This window comes from Myxine glutinosa, unplaced genomic scaffold, assembly GCF_964187855.1.
Source record: "Myxine glutinosa unplaced genomic scaffold, kmMyxGlut1.1 SCAFFOLD_3311, whole genome shotgun sequence".
NCBI lineage: Eukaryota > Metazoa > Chordata > Myxini > Myxiniformes > Myxinidae > Myxine > Myxine glutinosa.
Window position 1 is genome coordinate 15,635 of NW_027619404.1, and position 27,777 is coordinate 43,411.

General features: G+C 48.0%; 2 protein-coding genes across 9 annotated transcripts in view; both read right to left on the reverse strand.

The window, feature by feature from the left end:
- Positions 1–14,124, reverse strand: part of LOC137432378 (uncharacterized) — a 29,061-nt gene extending 14,937 nt beyond the window's left edge. For 2 of the 7 annotated variants that reach the window (XM_078769595.1, XM_078769596.1), the window contains exons 1-3: positions 9,322–11,870; positions 2,078–2,160; positions 1,409–1,539 (exon numbers count right to left, since the gene is read on the reverse strand). In XM_078769595.1, coding sequence (XP_078625721.1) covers positions 9,327–11,732 — 2,406 coding nt within the window. In that variant the 5' untranslated portion in view covers positions 11,733–11,870 and the 3' untranslated portion in view covers positions 1,409–1,539; positions 2,078–2,160; positions 9,322–9,326. Of the gene's footprint in view, positions 1–123; positions 1,540–2,077; positions 2,161–9,321; positions 11,871–13,996 lie in introns of those variants that run through there. The other 5 variants (XR_013621715.1, XR_013621717.1, XR_013621716.1 and 2 more) reach the window with 5 other exon arrangements.
- An 8,268-nt stretch (positions 14,125–22,392) lies between these two features.
- Positions 22,393–25,019, reverse strand: LOC144888191 (uncharacterized). Of its 2 annotated transcripts, XM_078769598.1 has the most exons (4): positions 24,991–25,019; positions 24,527–24,953; positions 24,180–24,310; positions 22,393–24,010 (listed from the first exon to the last, which is right to left on the reverse strand). In XM_078769598.1, the coding sequence occupies exons 2-4, from the start codon at positions 24,540–24,542 to the stop codon at positions 23,186–23,188; spliced, it is 972 nt and encodes a 323-aa protein (XP_078625724.1). In that variant the 5' UTR covers positions 24,543–24,953; positions 24,991–25,019; the 3' UTR covers positions 22,393–23,185. The 2 variants fall into 2 exon arrangements, with proteins under 2 accessions (XP_078625724.1, XP_078625723.1); XM_078769597.1 differs by lacking the exon at positions 24,180–24,310.
- Positions 25,020–27,777: the final 2,758 nt, after the last annotated feature.

The window sequence follows — 27,777 nt, forward strand, 5'->3', positions numbered from 1 at the left end:
GATGGTTGCAGAGGGTATTACACTTTCCTTTTTTACCTGGGCAACACCAAGGTTAAAGCACTCTTTGCACAGGTAAATTTTTCATACTTCCTTCCCACACCTCCCCACAAAAAACAAAAAATGTACAGGGTGAGCCAGAAATGTTTATTCTTAACACTCATGAAAAGGCAATAAAAAGTTGTATTTCAAAACAACTTTTTACAAGAAAGTGAACATAACATGAAATTTATTTGTGGGAGGGGAAAAAATAAAAGAAAAAAAAGGTGGGGAGATGCGCACCATTTAGTCTGACACATTCCTCTAATCTTGGACGCCAATTATTCATGCCGCTCTGCAACATGGTCACTTCAATATCATTGATTTTACTTTGGCAGTTAAGACCGAAAAATAGGGCGTATCGTTAATTTTTTCAGGAAAGCACCAAATTTGGCACAGTAGTAGGGTCAATATACGAAAAAAAACTCGCCTAACCCCCAAAAAATTGATACAAAAGGTTTTTCAATGGATTATGGTACCATTGGGCATGCTAAATAACATAATAAAAATCTAGTAACATCTGACTTCCGGAAAGGGGTCATTTTCAAGATGGCGTCCAAGATGGCCACCGGGAGCTTAAAATGGCCATATCTCAATTATTATTCAACCTAGAAAGGTGGTTTTGGTATCTAACCCTAGGTTTTAGGGCCCAAGGAATCCAATTGAATCAATAAAATTACCATCAGTTAATTATTTCTCATTGTCACTATGTCATCTAAACCTTCTCCTTCTGCAATATATATGCAGTTCCCATACCGTTCTTTCAGCTGTCTTTTTAGGTATTGATAACCATAAGGGAGGGAATTGGCCTTAGACAAATACTCTTTCATTTTACACCCAAGGTCAGAAACAGTCAGCTGTTCTTCATCATTCACTGCAAGGTATGCACACATCTTTGAGAAGGCTTGTTCTTGGTCCTCATCTTTTGGCCTTCCAGATTTCCTCCGCTTTGGATCAGGATCTGTCTGAAATTGCAGGGGTATATGACGGCCACACCTGAAATGGCTGCTACAATCTCGATGATACACGCAGTCTGCAGCGTGTAGATCCCCATGATAGTATTCAATTCTACCTTTGACCTTGAAAGACCACTCATCTTGCCGGTTATCACAGCATAGCAATATTTTCTTTGCAAAGATATCAGTTTTCACATAACTATAGCCTGCACTTCCTTCCTGAACACTAGTGCCGCAGAAAAGGCAATCAGTTTTGCTATTGAATGGACCTTCAGAAACCCTAGTACTCCTTTTAGTGGTACTGGATTCACCACTCTGTTTCCTCTTCAAATGAAGATCAATTTCTATACTGTTTGTGTACATTTTGCAACAGTTCAAATGCACTTTGCAGCCAGCAGTCACAGCAATGGTGTCACCTCTCCGAACACGAGCTTCATTGATCCCATCAGCACCCTTTTGGCGAATCTTGCCGACATCACCTCCATCTTCCAATTTGCCTTGACAAATGGGACAGATCTGGTCACTGCAGGATGCACTCATCTTGTACCTTGAAGAAAAAAAGAAGAAATTCATACACGTATGATTAGTGCCTTTACAAAATCATAACGAAATGCAAATAGCCTCGAGAATGGTCAATATATGGAAAGTCACCACCTAACACCCCAAAATTAGTACAAAACTCTGACTTCCAAATTCTTTTTGTTTCCTGAAGATGGGCACTGACAGTTAACAGAGTTAACTCTGACAAAATTTGAATATACAACACATGGAATTTTCCACACCCTTGAATATACTCAAATTGCCAAAAAGCCACCCTTATGGGTGGCACAGTCCTACTACCCTGAACACATGGAGTGCCCCCCCCCCCCCCCAAGGCTATAGCTGGGAAAAGTTGTGTACATTTCTTTTGGAAATGTCTAAAAAATATGGATTTTGTTTATGCATACATGTACCAAATAATATACTGATTCCTTTTGAGATGAAAATTAATTGTTCGTCAGATTTTTCAGTCCCCCCCCCCCCCCTCCCCACCCCAATATAAAATAGTCTGTCCCTTGCCATAACCTCTCAAGCTTTGTACAAACCTTTGTCTGTAATGTTCACTGAATACTGTGGACTGGAGTCACAGGTGGCAGTGGTGTAGACACATTACACTCTTATCTCCAATCTGAAACACACACTTGGTTCATTAGCTGGTGAGTCGGAGGATGACGATGAATAGCGACTAACTGTAGAAGACAGCAAATGCCTAATGGGCTGGTAAACCTGGCTTACTGGATTACCTGATTACTTTGTGATTATTTAAGGAATTTTGATGATTTCCTGGGTGCCTTAAACCTAGGTATACACACTGAAAATATCTCTCGAGGTTGACTACTATTCGACAGAGCCATTTTAGTGGATCAGGATGTCACCTTGGGATGCCATCTTGGACTTGTCAATAAATAATTAACTGATGGTAATTTTATTGATTCAATTGGATTCCTTGGGCCCTAAAACCTAGGGTTAGACACCAAAACCACCTTTCTAGGTTGAATAATAATTGAGATATGGCCATTTTAAGCTCCGGCGGCCATCTTGAAAATGACCCCTTTCTGGAGTCAGATGTTACTAGATTTTTAGTATGTCATTTACCATGCCCAATGGTACCAGAATCCATTGAAAAACCTTTTGTATCAATTTTTTTGGGGTTCAACCATATATTGACCCCTTTACAGATGTAGTATGGACCTATAAAATTATTTTCCTGAGGGGCGCCCAAAAATTCAGAACCCCTGGTGGCCGCCATATTGAATTTCAACATGACCGCCCTCTGTGACCTATTTCCCTCAATAACTTCTATACTATGAGCGATAACACCACAGTTCCAGTGTCTTACCCCATGTTTTCATGGTCTCTGAATCCAATGGGATCAATTGCATAAAGATTGGCATCCATCATCTTTAATTTCAAGATGGCCGCCATGGTGTTTCCATTTTCCTTGAATCTCTCATTGTATTTTAGGTAAAATTTCAATTCCAAGTGATACACATTGTTTTATTGGTCTCGGATAACAATGGAATGGTATTAATCAAAGTTACACACAGTTGCAGTTGTAACTTAAATTATTGTGGGCACTTGAAAGGTGGAGGCTCTCGCACAGACGCGTAGTACTACAAGCACTGTCCATCGCAGTCACACAGTGATGTGCAGGGCAGATTTGCCCTGGAGCATTTACAGTTGCCTTTACAGGCCGACTTACAATGGCAGCTTGTAAGCTCTGAACATGCCTCCTGTATCAGTGGTATTGTGGTCCATCTGCTATCATTCCCTTCACCTTTGATTTACCAACTTTCTTTGGACTACTGAAAAGTGGAAGCTTATTCCGAGAGATTACATCATCTATAGGTTTCTCCTGCTTCTCCAGACGCTCTTCTATGAATGTTTGGTACTGTGTTTTCCCAATCTTTTTAACGTGCATGACAGTCTCTCTAACGCTGGATGGCATTATTTCCTCCGATTCAAGTGATAGATCATTGCTGTCATCTTCGAACGGGTTGCCCATCTCCTCAATGGTTGAAACAAGGGAGCGCACATCTTTGGCAAATGCCTGTTGTATACTACCAGTTTGTTCATGGTGTAAGTCCCTTTGCTCCTTCGGCTTCAAGTACAACTCTTCAAACTCTTCGATCATTCGAGCTACCTCAGGGCCCGCTGTCATCCACCTCCTCAGTGCAGCAGGGTTTTCAGTCAGGCCGACCGCTCCACCGTCTCCTTTCACGAGTACATTAAATTGTTCGTGAGCCTGATCGAGGCCTATTGATGAGAATTTCCGTCCAGTCTTGTTGGCAGTGAATGAGCCCTGGCAGAAGTTCTGGTAGCCATGTGGACTAGTTTCTCGGAGCGCCACCATATCTCGCACAATAACAGGCAACCATCTGGCATAGTTAGTGTGATCCATGGGAAAAAAACCAGGATACTAGTTGTGCTGTGGACTCCACATCGAGCTTGAAGTTTGAGCAACGAATGGATCTGACAAACTGGAAGATGGACAGCTGGAAGTCTAAGACAGTAGACCAGTACAAAAACTGTGGATGGCTATCTCTTTGTCCTGAGCACCAGTTGTCAAAGCTTCTTGGTTGATCTCTGACCTCCAGATACGTTCCATATGCTTTCTTCTGCAAAATGTGTAGTGCGGCTGCTGTGACTTGGTGTGTGCGCCTGGCATTGCACAAGTTGGATGCATGGATTAGAGAATCAGCTAAACCTGCTGTGGCGATGTTAGCCTTGGTTATCGCATTCATCCATCCACTGCCGTCCATGAAATCACCAATTGTCTTGAGGGCAGCCATCTCCGTGTGCAGTGGCCCCAACATCATAACCAATTTGTCTTCACCATAAAGTTCAGGATGACTCCACTCTATCCGCTTGCCAAGTGCATAGAGGGGTTGATCCATCGTGATGACTGGTACTTGCTCTGGATTCATGAGTTGTGTCATGTCATTCATGAGATGTGCCTTTACAACTTTTATGACATGAGTGATCATGGCAACAGATGTTGATGTTTCTCTAAACATTGGCATCAAGGCTGTGGTCGCCTTCGGCTTCACCATCTGATGTAGGTGGCCAGCATGATATGCAGCCCAAGATATGAACTCATCACGATCTGATTTCCCTGAATCATACCATCTTTTCAGTTCCTCCAACCAGTTTGTCTCCAACTTTGTCTTGCACCCATGCATCAGACATTGCCTTTACAGGCCCTTGCAGTTTCGGCACAAAGAGGTGTTTTGGAAAGCCATCAGCAGGCAACACACTTGTGTAGGTTGCAGGGAGTGGTTGAATTTGTTTGGGTCCCTCTTTCGATATTATCAATCTTCCACGGTCTTCTCCAGGATCATCCTCTGTTGGGTGCTGGCAGAGCGATATCGCAGTTCCATGGAAGGAATCCTTTGCAGTCACGAGCTGATTCAACCACTCCCTGCAACCTACACAAGTCACGAGCTGGGATTGTGGTCGATATTATCTGCTTGTGCTGTCGTGAAAACGCCAGAGCTTAGCTTGGGAGGACAAACAACACCATCGGCTTCAAACTGTTGAATAGCAGCATTTGCAGCACTCGCTGACAATCCCAGGATGCGGTCGTACGACACACACAGTCCTGGACTATAGAAGCGATCTATGAGCTGCCGACTGCGCGTTTCAGAATGCACTTTTAATGCTATGTAGATTGGTACCGGATTTTCTCGGTCTCTGTTGTGGCGAACGTTTTCCCTTTCCTTTGCTGCTGATTTCACACTATTAAATGCAAGCAACTGTGCAATAGTCCTACCTGCTTTTGCAACTGACTCCTCTTTCCCTGTCTGATGCACAATGCTAGGACCTTCTAAAATCATGGTCACCAGAGCTGAGAAAGAACTTGGAATGCTGGCATCTGCGAAAGTCCCATCAAAACAATAATTCCCTTGAAAGATCTGTCTTCTCACGATCTGTGCTGCCCTGGCCAGGTTAATAGCTGCAGCATCGAAGTCGCTTTCGCAAGCTCTCTTCAGAGCATCCCCAACATCAGTGTCAAAAGCTAGCATCACATCATTACCCTTTTTACTGGCTGACAGGGATGGACAGTATGACATTAAGCTGTCTTTCAAACGTGTGGAATTCACATTCACATCCTCTCCAACACCAAGGTCTATCAGTCGGTCTTTGTAGATGTTCACTAAATCTGCTAACCTAAAGACAGTGGCAAGACCCTGATCACACTTCCGTGCCTCTTCAATGTAAGACAATAATTCAGCAAAGGCAATGCTACGACACCTTTGATCCTCTTCCCTGTCTGCTTTGTTAGATTGATGACCTAAGAACACTTTAGAGGCACGGTTGTAAAGTGCACTTAGACACCGCTTATGATACATAGCCTCAATAGCCACCATATCTCCTCCAGCCAGTTTTCTTAGCAAGTGAGTGTCTTTCAGCATTACAGCATAGCGTCGGACATTTTCGTCTAAACCAAATGTAGAAGCCCGATGGATTCCAGCATCTCCACCCAGTCCATCACAAAAGAAACAAGTTGGTTCTGATTGCTCACTAATGTGCGACAGATTGATGAGACGACGTGTTTTCACTGGACTACCTCCCTGCTGTGCTTCTGATCCATCTAATGTCCGCTTCTTGGCAGAGGCATACCTATCAATTTTGGAGACAGAAAGTTTACTTCTGCAGGACTTATGCCATGATGCAGTGTTCGATATCAATGTCATTTCAATGCCATTGCTGTCATCAATGCGATCGAGGTCGATCTTGAATGGATCGTAGCCCTTTTCCTGTGCTAACTTCAGCTGACCATCCAACAACTTGCAGCTCACATCAGCATCCAAGCGTGTGCCCCTCTTTGGCTGTTGAAGCGATTCTGATGTTGTCTCTTGACAAAGGACACAGAGACTCCAGTCAGTTGATGGGATGTCTGGTGGATCATCATGGCTCCCACTAGGGCGAGGTTGAACCAGGGTGAACTTCTTGGACATTTTCTCAATCTGAAAGAAAGAAATAGGACTAGAAAAAAATAATATCATTCATACATAAAATAAAACCGGTAAACTTCCGGTCCCTCGAGCGACGGGGCTTGCTTCGATCTCTCCACGGCATCAAAGTTTGAGTGTTTTCCCATTCGTTTCTTTGTCAAATTTCCGCTGGGTATTTTGTTGTGTATGTGTTATTGTGTGTTTCTATTTGGTTTTGTAGTTGTTGCAAATTTGTGTGTAATTAGTCGTTTCTTTGTTCGCGCCTCGTGCGGCCTCTTCGTCTCGACTTGTGCCCCGCCCCCTGTATCTCGTTTTTCTTTCACCTCTGCTCCTGCTTTCTCAAATCCACGTTCTCACTTAGAGACTTTTCCCAGATTGTTTTTCATGGTTTTGTTTAAATATTTATTTAAATATGTTTAAACCGCAGCCGTGATGCTGACGCCGCACCCCCCACCGCCCAGAATTTCCATGTTTTAAACGTTTCCCAGTGTGTACCCTGGATAAGAATAGGTACGCCGTATCCCTGCGTGTCGTAAGAGGCGACTAAGAGGGTTGGCGTCAGGAAGGGCATCCGGCAATAAAAACATTGCCTCAAAGAGAGAACCATGACAATTACAACTACATGTGGGCAGGGTACAGCCCGAAGTGGAGATCGGTTTCTGAGGTTTGGGACATGGAATGTAGGGACAATGACAGGGAGATCAGGAGAAGTGGTGGAAGTATTGGTCAGAAGAAGAGTGGACATATGTTGTGTGCAAGAGACAAGATGGAAGGGAAGTGGTGTGAGAATGGTGAAGGGTAGGCAGGGACCGAAATACAAGTTTGTGTGGCAAGGGTGCCTGGAGGGCGTGAATGGTGTTGGTGTCCTGTTTTCTGAGGAGTTTGTAGACAGTGTGGTGAGTGTGACTAGAGTGAATGATAGGTTTATGATGGTGAAAATGATGATTGGAAAGCTCTTGGTGAACGTCATCTCGGGATATGCTCCGCAGGTTGGTCGAAGCGATGAAGAGAAGGACAAGCTCTGGTGTGCGATAGAGAAGCTGATGGAAAACGTGAAAGATGAGGAAGTTGTTGTGGTAGGAGGAGATCTAAATGGACATGTGGGAAGGTGTATGGATGGTTTTGACAGTTCATGGGGGTTACGGATATGGTGTGAGAAATGGAGAAGGTGAAAGGATTTTGGAGTTTGCTGATGGAGCTGATTTGTTATACTCAGTTCCAGAAAGAGGATAATAAGCTTGTTACATACACGTCAGGTGGGTCGACGACAACCGTTGACTACCTGATGGTGCGTAGGCGAGATAGGGGGCACCTCCGGGACACAAAGGTGATCCCGGGGGAGGAGGCTGTTTCACAGCACCACTTGGTTGTCTGCGACGTAAGGGTGAAAGGTGCGAGGAGAGCTCGGTGGGTGAAGTACCAACCGAGAATTAAGGTGTGGAGGTTGAAAGAGATGACAGTAAGGGAGGCATTAAAAGAGAGGCTGAGTAGGGTCGAGGATGATGTGGTTGAGCTTGAAAGTGGTTGGATGTCAATGAAAGATAGTCTGTTGGGAGCCGTTGGTGAGGTACGTGGATGGACAAAAGGACCACCGAGGCACTCGGAAACATGGTGGTGGGATGATGAAGTTGGAAAGAGGATTGACGAGAAGAGGAAGAAGTTCAAGGAGTTCAAGAAGGCGAAGGGTACGGGAGCAGAAACAGCAGAGCATGAAAGTTATAAGGCAGCCTGCAAAGAAAGAGGTAGCAAAGGTGCAGGAGGCATGTAGGAAAATGTTCGGAGAACGCTTGAATTCGGAAGAGGGTCAGAAAGCAGTATTCAGGATTGCAAAGCAGATAGCGAAAGAGAGGTGTGATGTGATGGGGGTGAGTTGCTTGAAGGATGAAGTGGGACAAATCGTTGTCGACCCAGATGGAATTAAAGGAAGATGGAAAAGATATATGGAAATGCTGTTGAATACAGAGAATGAATGGGATGGCAACATAGAGAGTAACCCACTTTTAGGACCGGCAGAGAAGATAACTGAGAAGGAAGTTGAGGAAGCGATAAAAGCAATGAAGGGTAGAAAAGCGGGAGGGCCGACGGGAGTTGTGGGAGATATGTTGAAGGCAGCAGGAAGTTGGGGTGTGAAGAGAATATCAGAGATCTGTAATCTGGTGGTGAAAGAAGGCCGCATTCCAGTGGATTGGGAACCGAGTACCCTCCTCCCTCTATACAAGGGGAAAGGTGACCCTCTGGAGTGTGGCTCGTACTGAGCGATAAAGTTATTGGAGCATGAAATGGGTCATTCCATGTCAAATCATCAAAGAATCTGCCGTCATCTCTCAGATTTTTGTAAAACTTTGGGAACCAATTGGGACCCATGAAAAACGGCAAGAACTCAAATATTTTTGCTAACAGCCTCTTAATTAGTGAGATACAGACTAACGAACTTTGGACTAATTAGCGCGACGTCGCGAATTCAAATGGCCATATCTCTAAAAGTATAACACCTAGAGAGCTGGTTTTGGTGTCATTTTAAAGGTATTTTCATGCCCTATGAATTTGTCTGGGCAACATTTTCCTACCTCCAACCACAAAAAAGTTATCACAAAATATAAACTTCAATTGTGAATCCCCAAAAAATGTATCCTTCAAATTTCCTCAAATCCATCCCAGAGGTACCTTATGATGTCAAGAAGCTTCCACATAAATTTTGTGAAGGGCACTCCAATAGTTTCTGAGATATGAGCAATAATGTACATGTACGTATGGCATATAGGTTCGAAAATCAGCATTTGTAATGTATTATACAATCAATAAGTGAGTTCAAGTACACAGTGTTCACTAACCTGACTTAGGCTTTCAATTTCCTCTTCAATGCAGCAACAGCAGCACTTGTTTCTTTCTTGGAAATACAATATGTCCTTCCAGTTGCAGTGGTTGGTTCAACAGTAGTAAGCACATCCTGGTAGTCAATAGTGAGAGGGTCTGATGGTTCCGGAAATGTATATGATGGGGATGGTCCATGTGGATGGAGGAACTTAACATCCACCTCATGCCTCTCTGGGGTATGTTCCATGACACATGCAACCCACCAGTGACCATCATAATCCACTGTAACATAACCAGTTATGGCTGAGACATTGTGATCGATCATCCCAGGTGTAAGTTTCACATGTTCCTTTCGTTCTTCGGCTGAGAACGAAAAGGCTCGAACTGTGACTTTTTCCTTAGACACAGGAACAAAGCAATGTAGCTTTAGTGTACCTGGGATTGTGCGGGTCTCTTCGAATCTTGCTTTGAGTAGTTTTGATTCTTGTTCATACTGTTCTGCTGTTGCAAACTGGCAGTTGACATTTGCAATCTCTGAATCAGCAAATTCAAAAAGTTGGCGAGGAGTGATGATCTGTTGATCATATGGTCGTTGGAGACTGGCTTTAGCTGCTAACCGCTTAATTGTCCCGCCAACTCCATCAGATGGTCCCTTCCCATGCGACGTAGCAAAAAAGTGCCATTCAGCTGGGACACCGAAATCCTCTTCATGGAGGCATAAATTGCTGAAGTTCTTCCGATTCCTGTACTGGGCTGCACATCCGTCGGAGAAGTAGCAAACCTTTTTAGGGCGCTGTCCAAATTTGGTGGTTAGGAATTGAAGGAACAGTTTTTGGAACAGATGAACTGCCACGGTATCATGAATGTTACATTCTGATATGATGGCAAAATTTATGTGTTCAGGAGTTTTATCTTGCATGCTTTGCCGATAGTAGCACACAAACGGGTGGATTGTGGCCTGCAGGTTGTTCCAATGGAATGACTGAGATGCATCCTGAACTACAAAACTATAGTTCTCCGCAAAGTCTGCAATGACCAGGAACACACCAGGCTCAAGTGTATTCTTCAGATTCTGTAGGTAACGCGACTGCTGTTTGGCAATGAAACTGTGTGGTAACAGTTTCTGAAGGCTGCTTTGGAAAGAATCCAGAAAGTCAGCAACTGTCTGAACTTTCGTCTCAAGGTTCGACCGATCAGTTGATGTCCACTGTTTATACTGCACCTGGTCGATCATGTTGTCTTGCATATATGTTTCAAGCTTATCTTGAAGACCCGCCATTCCGGGACACTCTGAACACTTGCCAAAAAAACACTCAATGCGAGGTGGGTTACACTGAATAGCTGCAAGACAGTGACTGTAGTCTTTAAACTCACCACCAGTCACAGAATCCAGTTTTGCTCCAGTGAACATGAGCTTTACATTTTGATGTGTTGTGCAAACACAGACTGAGTGTGTTCCACTTGATCCTGCTAGAACACACTGCCTTGGACGGAGTTCAGCAAATTTTGAAAATCCAATCTTTACATTCGGATGGGCCTCCTTGAAAAGCTCATATGCTTCCTTCAGATTACATAGCACTAAATGTTTTTGCATATGTTGCTTTTTCCCATTGACTAGAACAGAAACAAAGTCTTTCATGCCAGGCATTTGTCTGCTTATGGTCTCTGACAAGTAGAATTCCCTGACCTTTTCCTCAATTTCCTTTGAAATCGCTTTTCCCGTCTTTGGGTTAGGCATGGTGAGAATTCCTTGTTCTCTGACCAATGCCTTTGCTTTCCTAGCCATGTAGCTTGACACATCAAACTCCTCTGTGATCTCAGCAATTGTCCAGCTTTTTGGCAGAACAGTCAGCACCTGCACTTGTTCACTTTTCTTGGTCGTTGATTCAAACTTGTGCTTGAGTTGTTCTATCATCTCCTGTCCTGCATCCTGGAGTTTGTTAGATGGCAATCCTGTCGCGATTTCCAATTTTTTGTTCACAGTGTCACCGATTTTCTTGGTTTTGGATTTCACATATTTATCTGCAGCAAGTCTCTTTTTTGGAATAGGTGATTCTCCAATCAATCCCAAAGACTCATTCAGTGTATTCTGTTCCATTTCAGGAGAATGAAATTCAAACTCCCCTGAACTGCCTGGTATTGGTGATTCACCTCCACCATCATTGTCCTCACTACTGCTAATAGCGCTGCTGGTCACTGGTAATGGTATTTCACTCTGAGTCTCTACCACACCTGGTTGTCTTTTTGCCAGTTTCTTACGACACTGGGTACAGATTTTCTGTGCACTTTGCAGTTTGAGGCTTGGATGAGCGGCTATGGCTTTTTGGCTAACAGCTCTCAAGCCAGCCGACTTTGGTTTTTCATGAGCTCCAAAGGGATTGCAGCAGGATTTCTGCTTCAAGATGAACTTTTCCTTGGCAGTCGTCATTTGACAGGGAGGATGCCTGTAGACAGGGAGGAGTGCCCATCACAAAACTTATGTGGAAGCTTCTTGACATCATAAGGTACATCTGGGATGAATTTGAGGAAATTGGAAGGATACATTTTTTTTGGATTCACGATTGAAGTTTATATTTTGTGATAACTTTTTTGTGATTGGAGGTAGGAAAATGTTGCCCAGACAAATTTATAGGGCATGAAAATACCTTTAAAATGACACCAAAACCAGCTCTCTAGGTGTTATACTTTTAGAGATATGGCCATTTGAATTCGCGACATCGCGCTAATTAGTCCAAAGTTCGTTAACCTGTATCTCACTAATTAAGAGGCTGTTAGCAAAAATATTTGAGTTCTAGCTGTTTTTCATGGGTCCCAATTGGTTCCCAAAGTTTTACAAAAATCTGAGAGATGACGGCAGATTCTTTGATGATTTGACATGGAATGACCCAAATGAAGGTATTGGAAAAGGTGTTGGAGAGAAGGATAAGGAAGAAAGTGAAGATCGACGAAATGCAGTTTGGATTCATGCCAGGAAGAGGAACGACAGACGCGCTTTTCATTGAGGCAGTTGCAGGAGAAGTACATGGAGAAGAGGAAGAAGTTGTTTCTTGGGTTTGTTGATCTGGAGAAAGCATTCGATCGGTTTCCACGCAAAGTATTGACATGGGCATTGAGGAAGTTAGGAGTGGGGGAATGGTTGATCAGAGTAGTGATGGCAATGTACAAAAGAGCGCGCACAGCTGTAAGGACGAAGGACGGGAACAGTGGTGAGTTTGAGGTGAAGGTGGGAGTGCATCAGGGGTCGGTACTAAGTCCACTACTATTTGTAGCTGTGATGGAGGTGCTGGCTCAGAACGTAAAGGAGGGTTTACCGTGGGAGTTGTTGTATGCAGATGATCTGGTGTTGATTGCGGAAAGTATGGATGGACTGAAGGAAAAGATGAACACGTGGAAGGAATGTATGGAGACAAAAGGTCTGAAGGTGAATATCGGAAAGACGAAGGTGATGGCAAGTGGTAAAACATGTGGTGAGGTGGAAAGAACTGGGAAGTGGCCCTGTGCTGTGTGTAGGAAGGGTGTCGGAGTGAACTCCATTCAGTGTACAATGTGCGCTGAGTGGGTTCATCAAAAATGTAGTGGTCTGAGAGGGTCATTAACCAGTGTGGCAGCTACATTCAAATGTAAGGTGTGCACAGAGGGAGCTGCAGATGGAGGAAATGTTGAGTTGGATCTTGGAGACGGCGTGAAGCTGGAAGGTGTGAAAACATTTTGCTACCTCGGAGACATGCTGAATGGAGAAGGTGGATCAGACTCGGCAACGGTTGCTCGAGTGAGATGTGCATGGAAGAAGTTTCGGGAATTGAGTGGCGTGCTGATGATGAGGGGGGTGTCGTTTAAGCTGAAGGGAAAGGTTTATGCTGCATGTGTGAGAAGCGTTATGATTTATGGGAGCGAGACATGGGTAATGAACGTAGAGCAGCAACGAAGGTTGGAAAGGGTGGAAATGCGAATGGTTCGACGGATGTGCGGAGTATTGTTGAGAGAGAGGAAGACAAATGATGGGTTGTTAGGGTTGTTAGGGTTAGGGTTGTTAGGGTTGTTAGGGTTAGGGTTGTTAGGGTTAGGGTTAGGGGTACTTAATTAACATTACATTTTATTCATTCCTCACCTGTTTTAGATCAGTATTTTAACATTTAATTTTACTACTGAATCACCATCCATTTCGGATGTTATTGAGGTTGGTTTAATATGTTGTGTATGAAATGAAATGAAAAGTGTAGGCTATGGGGAAGTTATTGGTTATTTTGAGGTCCATTTCGCTCCATTTCGGATTTTGAGGTCCATTTCGCTCCATTTCGGATTTTAGTGAGACCCATTGAATAACCCGCCAAATCACACGTGGTCCCATGCTCCGCTACTCGGCTAGTTAGGCCGCAAGGCCTTTCACATGCCTCGAAAGACTAATAGTTTAAAAAAAAAACTTCTCTTTTGCGATTTATTCAAATAAAAAGATCAATCTGATAAAGCCCAACATTACAATAACTTAATTTGCAAGGAAAAGTCGACATTTGGGTACAATGTTGCTATAACATCACAAACTTGTAACTTGCTCAATAAAACTAAAAGCTTAAATTTGTTAAACGACAAACATTAAATAACAACACGACCATGCAGCTACGACAAGACAATACCCAAACCCAAACCCAATTTTAATGGCGGAAGCCTTTTTCCCAAACTCAAACATCCACTCACAAGATCTCTGCAGAAAAGAAAGGCTACCTCACCGGCTCACCCTCAGGAATGACTCATTGACTATGACTCGTCACTCGTTGTATAATAAATATAGAATATAGAAACCACGTAATGACGTATTTTCCGGCGAAGTACATTTGGCTTTTTTCCACAAGAATTCCAATTTTTATTTGTAATCGATGTACGTTTTAGCTTCTTTTAAGCACTTGTAGTTTGGGAGCTGAATAATTATTTTTCTCAAAGACAACAAAAAAGCGTAACTAAATTTTTATGTACCTGCTACACCGCTTAATAAAACATCCTCCATTGCCCGTATTTTTTTACCGTTTTTTTCTATATATATATATATATATATATATCAATTTTGGAATGAAGTTTGTGTCAGTTCGAAGAATGTCATAATATGACAAAAACAAACGGGATGATATGAAGTAAATTTCCACACTTTAAACCGCTAAATTTAAAGGCACTTATTGCACATCCTTCCAGTTCTGCTCTCGCGAGAGTACAAGTGATGAAAAAATTAATTTGCAAAAACAAAATATCGAGGGCAGGAAATATGTACAATATAATTATTCACACCTCGATACAAAAAACATGGCTTCCTTTATGGTTGGTAAATTCACAAATGTACTCGCTTGTACACTGCCATCGAACCGCAGAAAACATTAGCCAATGCTTATACACCACTTCATTCCAACCTTACCATATATGGGTCACAACATTGATAATTATATTTGTTTCTCAGGTGAAGTGGAATATCTGATTGTGTTGCCAGCACTGCCAGTGTCCCAAGAAACACGTTGGCGTTAGTTTAACGACATTAATAATAATAATATACGGTAACGCCATTGCACCAACGCTTTACAATATGTGACGGATGTTGAAAAATAACCATCAATTTTTAAATTGAGGGATTGGGGTGGGCGAGGGTAACGAGGGTGGAAAATATCATGGTTGTGGATGGGGGATCATGTGCATCTGAAATGGTGGTGAACAGCTGTCTTGAAGACCTGGACTCCTGCAGGGAAGGATGAGATTGAAGAGGATGTGGAAGTTGGTGCCACAGGCAGGGAAAACAGAGGAACGAATGAATGGAGGGGAGTAGCGATTCTAGATTTAAGTAGTTTCACTGGAAGGGGGTTGATGGTGGAGTACCGAGCAGAAACCTGGGGTAGACCAAGCACGGAAAGAGCAGAGGGTCCAGGACCAGAAAGGAGGTGGTAGAAGACAGAGGCCACCAACCTGTCTGCGATGGCGAAGTGACAAACACATAGACTCAGCTTCTTCACTGGAGATTCCAACGATCTTAAAGGTCTTGGTTTCTACGGTGTTAAACTGAGCAAGAAGTGATGCAGGGGATCCAGCCCAAAGTGGAGAGCAGGACTCCATCAAGCTGTGGATGAAGACCTTGTAGGTGGACAGGAATTTCCTTTGCCGACGTTGGGTCAACGTCGGTGCTGTGACATAATTGAATGATAATTTTTACCCACACAAATAACACACCGACACCCCCCTTGTCCCCCACCACCACACCCAATTCACACTCGTTGTTGTACTGAAGCGCGGTGCTACGCGCGCTACTTGTATAACAAGGACGAAGCGGACAACGCGGTAAGTTCAAGAGTCTTTATTATAAGAGCTCAACTGTAGCACTGGAGCGCTCCGGCCTGCGCGCCCTGTGTATATCCCGTGGCCACGCCTACCCCTAGGGCGTGGCCGCCGCCCACTTGGTGCGCGGAATGATGCCCTCACGCCAGTGAGCTTTCGTGTCCGCCACACGCGCCCCCCCCCCCCCCCCCCCCAGAATTCCCGCGCACCTGGAGGGCCAGTTTGCGGGGCAAACGGATGACCTGGCCGAAGCGCCCTCTGGCGACCGGCAGCGTCCGGGGTGCAGGGATGCCAGCTGGGATGCCTCCGGCTGCACCAGGGATGGGTGCAGGACCGGGAGGCGGCATGCCGGCGGGCCTGGGCGGTGCCGGGGGTACGCCCGCAGGGGGGCGGCCCCGACGCGGGGGCGGAGCCACCGGCGGTGGGTGGTCCACGTCGAGGTGGGCCGGCTTGAGGCGATCCACCGAGACGCGGTCGGGAGTACCGCCGATGTCCAAGGTGAAATGTTTAACCCCGGTCTCCAGCACGCGGAAAGGCCCGTCGTACGGGGGCCGCAGTGGTGTCCGGTGGGCGTCGTGCCGGATGAAGACGTACTCCGCGGTGCGAAGCTCCGGGGCGACGTGCGTAGGCGGGTGCCCGTGGTGCGCCGTCGGCACCGGGGCGAACTTCCGGGCTGTCTCCTGCAGCGCGGAGCGCTCCTGCGCCGCGGACCATGGTGCCGTGGGGTCGGGGAGGAACTCGCCCGGCACCCGCAGCGGTTGTCCGAAGACCAACCCCGCCGCGGATGCGCGCAGGTCGTCCTTGGGCACCGTCCGGAGGCCCAGCAGGACCCAGGGGAGCCTGTCGACCCAGCCGCCGTCGGGGAGGGTGGCCCGGAGCACGGCCTTCAACGAGCGGTGGAACCGCTTGCACAGGCCGTTAGCCTGGGGGTGGTAGGCCGTGGTTCGGTGCAGCTGGACCCCGAGCCCCCGCGCGACCGCCCCCCAGAGCTCCGAGGTGAACTGAGGGCCGCGGTCGGACGAGATGACCGAGGTGGCGCCGAACCGGGCGACCCAGGTGGCGATGAACACCTGCGCAATGTCCGCCGCCATCATCGCCGCCAAAGGCATGGCCTCCGGCCACCGGGTGGTGCGGTCCACCATTGTCAGGACATGGGTGAAACCCCGCGAGGGGGGCAGAGGTCCCACCAGGTCCACGTGCACGTGGTCGAACCGACGTTCCGGCACCGTGAACGGGGCCAATGAGGCCTAGGTGTGCCGGTGCACCTTCGTGCGCTGGCACGCGAGGCACGTCCTGGTCCAGCCGCGGACGGCCTTCCGGAGGCCATGCCAGACAAACTTGTCGGCGACCAACCTCTGGGAGGCCTTCGTGCCCGGGTGGGACAGGCCGTGGATGGCGTCAAAAACCTGGCGCTGCCAGCCCGCGGGCACGATGGGGCGAGGCCACCCGAGGGAGACGTCGCACAAGAGGGCCGTGCCCGCACCATCAAATGGCACCTCGGTGACGCGGAGGCCTGTGACGGCGGTCCGCAAGGCCTTGACGCCGGGGTCGGCGGCCTAGTCCGCCGCCATCCGGGCATAGTCGATGCCAAGGTGGACTGCGTGGGCGACGGACCGGGAAAGGCAATCCGCCACCGGGTTGTCCTTCCCCGCGACGTGCCGGATGTCCGTTGTATATTCGGACACGGCCGAGAGGTGACGCTGCTGCCGGGCCGACCACGGCTCGGCGACCTTGCCCATCGCGAAGACCAGTGGCTTGTGGTCGATGAAGGCCGTGAACGCACGGCCCTCGAGCAGATGGCGGAAGTGCCTGACCGCCAGGTGAAGCCCGAGCAACTCGCGGTCGAAGGTACTATAACGGCGTTCGGGTGGGCGAAGCTGCCGGCTGAAGAACGCCAGCGGTTGCCAAGCACCACGCACCCATTGCTCGTGCACCGCGCCCACCGCATAGTCCGAGGCGTCGGTGGTGAGGGCGATCGGTGCATCGGGCGCCGGGTGCGCGAGCATGGTGGCGTTAGCCAAGGCGAGCTTCGCGCCCGCGAACGCCGCGTCCATCTGCTCGGTCCAGGTAGCGTCACCTTTGCCCGGCTTGTCTCGGAGGGCCTCGTGCAAGGGGCGCAGGAACCGATGGTAAAAGTTTACCATGCCCAGGAACTCCTGGAGCCCCTTGATCGTGCGGGGGCGTGGAAACCCCTTCACCGCCTCCACCTTGGCCGGTAGGGGGAAGGCCCCGTGCCTGGTGACGCGGTGCCCCAAAAAGTCGATGTCGGCAACGCCGAACAGGCACTTGGCGGGGTTCAGGATGAGACTATGCTGGCCCAGACGTTCGAAGAGCGTGCGGAGATGGTGTAGGTGCTCTTCGCGGGACGCGCTGGCGACGAGGATGTCGTCCAGGTAGACGTAGACGAAATCCAAGTCGCGCAAGACGCTGTCCATTAGTCGCTGGAACGCCTGAGCCGCATTCTTCAAACCGAAGGGCATCCGAAGAAACTCGAAAAGTCCGAATGGCGTGATGACCGCCGTCTTCGGGATGTCCTCCGGCCTGACGGGGACCTGATGGTAGCCGCGTATGAGGTCCACCTTCGAAAAGAAGGACATGCCCGCCAATCGGGCGGAGAAGTCCTGAATGTGGGGGACGGGGTAGCAGTCGGGGGTGGTGACGTCGTTGAGGCGCCGGTGGTCCCCGCACGGTCGCCAACCCCCGCCGGGGTTTTGGCACGATGTGAAGCGGCGACGCCCAAGCACTCTCGGAGTGCCGCACGATGCCGAGCCGCTCCAGCGTAGCGAACTCCGCTTTAGCTACCGCGAGCTTCGTCGGCTCGAGGCGGCATGCCCGGGCATAGACCGGTGGCCCGGCGGTGAGTATGTGGTATTCCACCCCGTGCTTGACGGCCCCCGCCGAGAAGGTGGGCCGCGTGAGGGCCGGGAAACCGGCGAGGAGGCGGGTGAATTCGTTCGCTGCCGGAAGCGTACAGATGAACCTGGCCGGAACCGAACCGCTCAGCAAGCCGCTCGGCGAGCCGCTCGATGAGCCACTCCGGGAGTTGCTCAACGAGGCGGGCAGCGCGCACGCGAGCGAGCTGAACGTCTCAGCCTGGACAAGCCTTCTGTGCTTTACGTCCACCAGCAGACCATTGGCACACAGGAAGTCCACGCCGAACAGTGCCATAGGCACGTCGGCAGTGACGAACGACCACCGGAAAACCTGCCCTCCGAACCGCAGAGAAAGGCAGCGTTTTCCGTACGTGCGAATGGACGTACCGTTGGCAGCAAGCAGTGCGGGGCCCCGGCCCGCAGACTGCTTGTCGGACGTACCGGCGGGAACGACACTCACCTGCGCTCCCGTGTCGCACAGGTAACGGCGCGCGGATAAGGTGTCCGTGATGAACAGTAGGATGTTTGAACGGCCGGCGCTCAGTGCCACTACCGAGGGCCGGCCCGGGCGTTTCCCGACCTGCCGAATGAGCACGGCGGGCGACATTGCCGAGCCTCGTGGCCGAACTTGGCGTGGAAAAAACACCAGGTTTGCGGCGAAGGTGGCGGAGGCCGCGGTTTTCTCCGCGGCGGCGGTGGTGGGCGGGGCGTGGCGGCGGACACGAAGTGTGCATCAGCCTCGAGATCCACGAGGTGTGGTGCATCAGCATCAGGGTCAACCCCGAGAGCCGCGACAAAACTCGCCTGGGTGTCCAAAGCCGCGAAGAACCTGTCGGCCTCGGCAGCGAGAGGTCGGGGTTCCGTCGTCGCGGAACCGGCCAACGCGAGGCGGATTCATGCCGGCAGCTGGCGTCGAAATAACGCCCGGAATAGAGCGTTCGGGGTTTCGTCGCCCATCAACGACAGCATATGGTCCATGCGGACCGACGGTTGCGTGTCACCGAGCTCGGGGAGGTCCAGGAGGCGGTCGGCCCGAGCGTCCACCGTGAGGCCGAACGTTGCGAGGAGGAGACGCTTGATCGCCTCATACCTGTCGTCGGCCGGTGGGTTCCTCAGGACCGACACGATGCGGGCGGCCGTGCCGGGCCCGAGGGAGGCGACCACGTGGCAGTACCTGGTCTCGTCCACCGTGATGCCTTGAAGTCGGAACTGGGCTTCTGCCTGCAGGAACCAAACTTCGGCTTGAGCCTCCCAGAACTCAGGGAGTTTGATTTGGACCGCGTTGGTTGCCATTGCTGTGGCGGGTTCGGGTGGTCAGCGACGGCTGACCAGAACGTCAGAGGGTCACCAATGAAGCGCGGTGCTACGCGCGCTACTTGTATAACAAGGAGGAAGCGGACAACGCGGTAAGTTCAAGAGGCTTTATTATAAGAGCTCAACTGTAGCACTGGAGCGCTCCGGGCTGCGCGCCCGGTGTATATCCCGCAGCCACGCCTACCCCTCGGGCGTGGCCGCCGCCCACTTGGTGCGCGGCATGATGCCCTCACGCCAGTGAGCTTTCGTGTCCGCCACAGTACAATATAAACACTTCAACCTCGATAAAGCTTTCATTCACTCAAATATCAAAGTGATACAGGTATCAAAATGATAACTGACACGTAAACAATCCTGATAAAGTTACAAAATGGTACATTAAGTCTGACAATCTACCATATGAAACACAATGTCAGTTTGTGTGTTTGTACAGATGTCTGTCCCCCTTCGTAAGGGTAGGTTTTAAAGGCCAATTTATTAAACATGAATGTGTCTTCACTACGGTCTATTTTTGAGGAAAAAAACAAACTCGAAAAAGATTTTCCATAGAAGAGTAATTATGTCTCTTGTACTGGAATTGTAGACGGTGGCTTGCAAACCGAGCCTCATGGGCGATGTACAGAAGCGGTTTTTTTAATAACAATAAATACAAGGTGCAGGGAGGTGAAATTCACTGCATGTGATTTGCAATGAGCGTAGAGCGAGACGAATGTTCATTTACATCCGTAGGATGCCTAATAAATAAAGATCAAGATAAAAGCACCCGTGACACTAGGCCGAGGCTTCAGACTTTGGCACAATCAGGAGGCTGCACCATCAAATAAACTGTTCAAATCATATTTAACGGGATTTTTACGAGTTTCATAATAACACACTTAATTTCATCCCATTCACCCAGCCTGTAAAATTCAACCAAACATTATCCAAGACGTTCCTGAGAGAGCATCTGACGCACTCAGATCGACATAATGTTGGCTGCGCATCTCATGACGAAGGTCATTTGCATGAGTGCCCTCAGCTGAAGAGGCATCAGCAAGGATCTCTTTGTTCTGCTGTGTCAACAGTTAATATGTAGTTCTTCGCCGTCGTTGAATCGTCAGGTGTTTCCTCGCCAGTGTTAGGCCCAGTGTGCTGTTGTTCCATAGGTATAGTAGCGTGAGTACCAAGTCTTGGTGAGTTACCAAGAATTGGGTGATTCTTTCATGAGCTTGAATCCTGCGTCGGAGTGGTGACCAGTCCAGCATTGTACTCCTTCGCCAATGAAACTGCCTCGGAAGCTCTGATGCGCCCCACGGCGTGAAAAGAATGGTTATTATTATCATGAGCTTGAGAAAGCCTATTGAAGGAACTTCATCAGTATCAACAGAAACAGCGGCAACTACGGATGTGAGATTTGGACTCTGACCAAGGATCTGAAACAAAGACTTAACTCCTTCGGTACCAGGTCTCTTCGGAGATTCCTTGGCTGTCGCTGGTCTGACTTTGTGCCCAATGAGCGTTTGCTGAGAGACTCAGATGAAATTTGTTACCTGCATAGTCCGAGCCTCAGCTCAGCTGTATGGACATGTGACTCATTTTCCTGACCTGATATCCTGCTCACCAGATTCTCTTGAGGAGGGAGCTTCGTGAGTGCGGGAGGTCAACGGGCGGACCACGTGCCTCGTGGCTGCAGCAGATCGATTTGCATCTCAAAGAGATGGGGATGTGCCAAGCACCTGCCTGGTGGGTAGTCAGATGGGGGGGGGGCCTGGAGTATCGGCAGAAAGTGGATGTGGCGATGCGCTGCTCCAGCACGCGCTCCCATACCTGTCCCAAAAACCTGCCTCAATCGGAGAAGCTGACTTTCACAAGGCCCATGATGCCTGTTGCCTCAAATTCCTTTTACAATGAAGGGAAAACTTATAGGGAGAGCATGGCGATCATGAATATGAAAGCTCTGAAAATGTCTTTGATTTCGCATCGCAGAAAATACCAACATGGCGAACATGATTTTCATTCCAAATACAAGTTGTGGGTGGAGAAAGGCAAACTTTCCAACTAATTGGTGGAAGGGAATGTTCGAGACACACACATACACGTGTAAGGAATTTCATTATAATCCCTATCCTGATGGTGGCAGCAGCGTCACACTGTGACCGATTTCCAGTCCAGCGTCTGGTTGTCTGGCTTTGAGAAAAACTGGACAAAATCCCATGTTTGACCTTGCAAAACATTATTTCCCTGAGGCTTAGCCTGCTTGTCAACTCTGTACAACTTCTCTTCGAGGCGGCAGTCTGTGGCATTTGGGAGGGATGAACTTGGGAGATGTTTCGAGTTCCTTTGATCTTCGAGAAAAGTATATTAAGCCGACTAAGGGTTGTGGCGCGCTGAGATGTTGGGGCCGGCTGTGGACGCCGTCTCCCATGCATGTATTCTTATCCATAATAAACCTCTGGTCCACTGTCCGAGTTTAACAAGGTGCTTATTCCGGGGGAAGGGATTCAAACCCACGCCACACAGACAAACAAGCGTATTGTTAACTAGATTATGGTTTTATGAATCATGTGATGCATCATTGACCGAATTAGAAATGCCTACGCAACAAAACAAGCACCCAGATTGCACAAACAACTTTTAATATGAAGGAACAAGTAACAATATAGATGTAAATATCAATAGCAATATAGCTCTAAATATCAATATAGATTTTCACAATAGATTTTTGCTTACAAAACACTCCCGAGGCACAGAACCAAGCCACGTGTGCAAAACAATGATTAAAAAACACCAAGCCACTGCAGATTTGTACAAACATGGGCACATAAACGATAGGCAAGAATATTGGGCTGATGGAGATTAATATGGCCGGGAGAAGAGAAAAGGTAAATGGTTTACAAGAGGACACAGAATCAAGAAAGGAGGAAACAAGAAAATCAAGAAAAGGAGGATCAAGAAAAGACTAAAATATAATCCACAAATATATGAAAAAAATGAAAACAGGAATACTGAATTTTGAACAAGGCCTGTAAGAATGATTGCTCTTTGTGTGACATACTATAAGGAAGAAACAGCATGCAAAGAGCCTAATGTTGCAGACTTCGCATCCCATCTCCGCACAGCTCTCAACGCACTGTCCAAACCTCTTGATTATACTGTGTAACTGAATGTTAAGTTAACATAGCATACTTCGGCCTAACCAATGAATAGTGTGTGTACATGGACATCTTGAAACCAAATAGGCCAAATCAGGCAAACTTGGCATCTGTTATCTCGCAGCGAGCACGTCTACCATCAACTGCCGAGAGCACCAAGCATGAGGACTCTGAATTGTGCCAGCAAAGGCAACATTTTTGGGCCTGGATATTTGGTCCAGAATAGGCAAGAAATCTCAAACCATAAGCAAAATATTAATTCATTTCTTGTTCATATCTCCTTCAAAACCCCGATTTTTTCCTCCTTTTTCTAAACCGATTTCATTTGACACCGTTCGACCGATTCCAATGGTGTGAGGGTCCGGTACACGACTAGATGGGCTTGAGCCTCGATCACTTCCTTTCCACCCAGAATCCCCGCTTCCACGGCTCTCCCTGCTTTCACGGCTCCGTCTTCGACCTGAGGAAGAATCATCTTCGGTCCGGGTCCCTTCCTCTCGTCCCATGGCATTCGGTTCACCCGGCCCATGAGCTTGACCCCCAATTAAAGTCTCTCGGCTTTTCCGTCGTACCCCATCACTCCTACTACCGGGTGCCAACCCACCGTGTTCTCCAGTCGAGCAAACCAGACCAGCACTTGGTCTTCGGCCTGGTCCTCTACCTACAGTTGCTCCACTTCCAGCCCTCCTTTCCTTTTTCTCCCAAAGATGTCGTTGCCAAACCTTCTCTCGACCACCAACTCCAGCGGAAGTGGGGCTGCCACCCCAGAACCTCCCACTCACCCGACTTGCAACACTGGCAAAGCTAGCACCACTTGCGATACTTGTTGGTGAAGCTGGGGGTGTCCTATGTGGCAATTTATTACTGCCACTGCTTCCAGTGCCACGACGTGGTCCACGGAGATCATGTGGAGCTGCAAGTCTGCGGAGACCAAGGACAACAAGCTGGGGATGGGGGGGTGGAGAGTCGGAAGGCAATGGGGCTCGTGAGCCCAAAGATCGGTTAGGTTCTGTCGAGGTGCGTCGGCGGGACTGTGAGGCATAGGCCCGCTCAAGATCCGTCTCAGACAAAGGCTGCTCCAAGATCTGAGGATGAGGGGGTGAGGGAATCATGTGTCAATAAACAATATGGGATATGTTTGTCTCTTTTCTATCTTTCCCTGTTTTATTTTGTGTTTTCATAGATGACAAAATTATATCTCGAGCACTAGCCCAAGCTGAAGGTCAACTAAGTTTCATTTCAGCATTTCCTCACCGCACGAACAACACCTTCTTCTGTCCCATCAAATCCCCCGGGTCCTGTTCCTTTAATTCCCCGGTTCCCTCGAGCTCCCCTCACTCCAGCTCGAAGAAAAGTAGCAGCCAACCTCAAGAGCACTCTTACTCCTGCAGATAGCCATCCAAAGATAATTGTACTCGAAATTTGTATTTTGGAGTAACAAAAGCTTCACCCCATTTCCTGAAGTTTTTCCAACAAGAGACTGTCATGAAAATAACTGAGAAGAAATTTGTTCTTTTGTTTTGTTGGACACTCAACAGTTTTTTAGACACCAAAATTGTGACATCAAAGAAGTGTGTGACAAAGTAAAGGGAAAGTGAAACCTTCACAGAAGAACATGTCCCAAAGTCGAGGTAGAGCAATGTGGGAAAGCGAGTGGGTGAACAGAGAGGGGAAGCATGAGAAGACAAGAGAGCGAACCCCGGCCTTCCAGGGGGGAGCCAAGGAGGATCGAGCAGCCAGCTGCGGAGCGCAGCGATTAAGTAACCAGGTAAGCACACTGGCATCTAAAGATAGAGATGCCTGAGGAACAAAGGGGTTTTATTGTTAAGGACCAAACCAGCCATCCAAACTGGATCTATTCTCTCTGTGATGATCTATGCAATTCGATAGAGCCAAGGACTTTCTCATACAGTATTATTCATCAGAATGACAATCATAACAATAATAATAATTAGTAGGGATCGAACAATGTCAAATGTGACTTCAATTCCTCAACTCTTCCCTCTTTGCAAATACCAAGTCCTCAACCTCGACCCCCCCCCCCCCCCCACCCCAAGTCCTCAACCTTCATCTCTGCCTTCCAAGTCCTCATCCTTCTCCTACCAAGCATAAGGTGTCAATCCCTACCCCATTCCAAGCCTTCAAACCCCCTCCCCACACAACTCATCAACCCTGCCCCCACCAAAGGTCCTCACCCTCCTCGAAAGCCTCAACCGCCCCCTCCCAAATCTGTCCCATCTTTTCTCTGCTCTCCCACCACCAAAACCAAGTCCTCACTCTCTCGTCGCAATCCTAAGGCGTCAATTCCCTCCCCAATTCAAGCTTTAAAACCCCCTCCGCACCCCATCACTACACCTCAACCCCCCTACGGCCCTACCCCATTGTAAGTCCTCAACCCCCACTCGAAATCTTCAACCTTCCCTCCTCACTCTGTCCCATCATTGCTCTCTCCCCTCCCCCTTCCCAAGCACAACTCTGTCCTTCCCTCCTAACCGTCCTCCTGCTCATAAAAGCAAACAGCTATTCATTCCCACATCAATCACTACATATTTCTTTATTTCCTCATCAAAACAGCGGAATATTTAACGCTTTCCCCTCCCCTATCATGCTATCATCGACTTCACAGAAACCGTGATCAAAACAGATCCTACAGGTCATCTGTCCAACTCAATCCCGATATGTGGAAACATCATGGAATTGCAACTCTCAAGTTACCAAGAGCAGCCTTTGTTGTGCCAACAAATGACCCGAAACCAATTATCTTCTTCCTGATGCATATGTACCCATCGTTAAAACAATGGCATGTGTTTTATGCTTCATGGTCAAGTCTTTTAAGAGAAAATAGTCGCAGGTTACAGCACGTGGACCCGTGTAACCATTTTGATAAAAGGTCTGCTTTAGAGAGCTAACCCCCACTCTAGCGGGGAAAATGGCCTTAAAACGATCATTCATTCATTCATTCTCTACTTTAGAGAACAACACAGTTATTTGGGTGGTGTATAGACATCAGACCGCTGTCTTAATTACTGAGGCCTTCACGAGGCCATATGTACTGTGATCTTCACAAGGCCCATGATGCCTATCGGCTTCAACCTTTTTATATTTGACGATCCTTTTAACAGTTGCTTTGGTCGTTTTACACTGAAGGCAAAATTTATAGGGAGGGCATGGCCATTGTGATATTGTGGGTGGAGTAAGGCAGCTGTCCAACTAACAGGTGGAACAGGATGTTGCACACAGATGGACGGACAGACGAACAGGTGTATTACGATATAGATAACTGTTGGGGTGTTCGATAGTTGGATGCACAAAGCAACCTATAAAATGAAAACATTACGTGCTTCATACACATCCGTTGTACCACGTTCAGGTGCAGATGGACGATAGGGATTGATTGTAGGTTGGGGGAGGAGGGGGGAGAGGGAGTGGGGTGAGGGAATATACATTGCATTGAAGAATATAATTTAACGGAGCAGAGCGAGGGGAACATTTTTTGTGGTGTTCCTTTTGTCATTTATTTGAAAGATTATTCTAAATATAGACAACTACAAGAGCCTACGCGTCGCTTCGTACGGACCTATTAGTCTCACATTCCTTGATGGTAGAAAGGGAGGGAAAAGGGGGGGAGGGGAAGGGTAAGGGGAAGAGAGGAGATGGAGAAGGGAGGGGGCGGGGAAGATATCTACTACATATACATCTTTGGGGGGGGGGCATTAGCAGGCACCTCCATTTTGGGGGGGCGAGGGGGGGGAGTGGGGTGAGATAATCAAAGTAGGACAAATTTACACATGCAAAGAGTGCTTTAATTCCAGGGTTGCCCAAGTAAAAAAAAAGGGAATTGTGACACCCTCAGCTACCACCACCAGTGGCGCTACACGGTACACATTTACAAAGGAATTTTACGGAATTTTACTCCTCCTCCCCCCCCCCCCCCCCCCCCCCCCCCGGCCAACACCCCCGAATGACGCCGCGGCCATTTGGCGGATGGTACCACCCACACCAGGTTGTATTGGTATCCCGAGCTTAGACTTTGTAACTTAAAATATGTGGCCGTGCATACGGAACAAAGGCAGACAGACAGACACACAGAAAGCCACAGAGTGACAATGGCACTTGGAGATATATACAGACTTGGCATTTAAAGTGAATTTATTTTTTTTCTTGACGGGTTTACTTTCTTAACTGAGTATATCAATCTGGTGAGTTTTTACACTTGGTGATTTATTTGTTCAAAGAACCATGTCACTGATTGGTTGTCGCAGCAAGAAGTCAACAACAGGATTATATCACAGGTGGCGTGGCAAAATGTACGGACAGGTGCATTTGATGATTGGCTTCACAGTCGGGTATACAAGGGTGGTTGCGTTCTGTATTTGTGGAAAACAACTGCTGCACGTCTCCAAAAGTTATTGCCGCTTCCTCTGGAGATGGTCCGTCAACTCGACAATGCTGTTTGTCATGGAGTGGTGGCTTTACGAAATTACGGCATGAAACAGCGTGCTATTGCTCGGCAGTATGGCATCACTCAAGGACAGGTGTCAAAGATCCTGAAACGAAATGCTCAGAGGCGTGTCCCGACTCCAATACCGAGGCCAGGACGTCCCCGCAGAACCACAAGGAGGGATGATTGCCAGCTGCGCCGGTTAGTCCGCAATGGCCGTACCAAGTCAGCTAATCGGCTTAGGGCTGAGTGGCAGCAACTGACAAATGTGCCTGTATCCAGAAGGCTAATCAACCAACGACTGGTTCAAGCAGGCTGTCGTGCCAGGCGTACCCTGAGAAAGCCACGCCTGATCAGACAACACCGCCAGCGCCGATTGCAGTGGGCCAGAGAGCACCGTCAATGGCAGCC

Bases quoted from the DNA above. Each gene is read 5' to 3' on its own strand.
- LOC144888191 (XM_078769597.1), bottom strand. From the start codon at position 24,709: ATGCCAGTGTGCTTACCTGGTTACTTAATCGCTGCGCTCCGCAGCTGG. The intron at 24,011-24,526 runs GTTTCACTTTCC...CCTCATCCTCAG, and splicing joins GGACATGTTCTTCTGTGAAG to ATCTTGGAGCAGCCTTTGTC.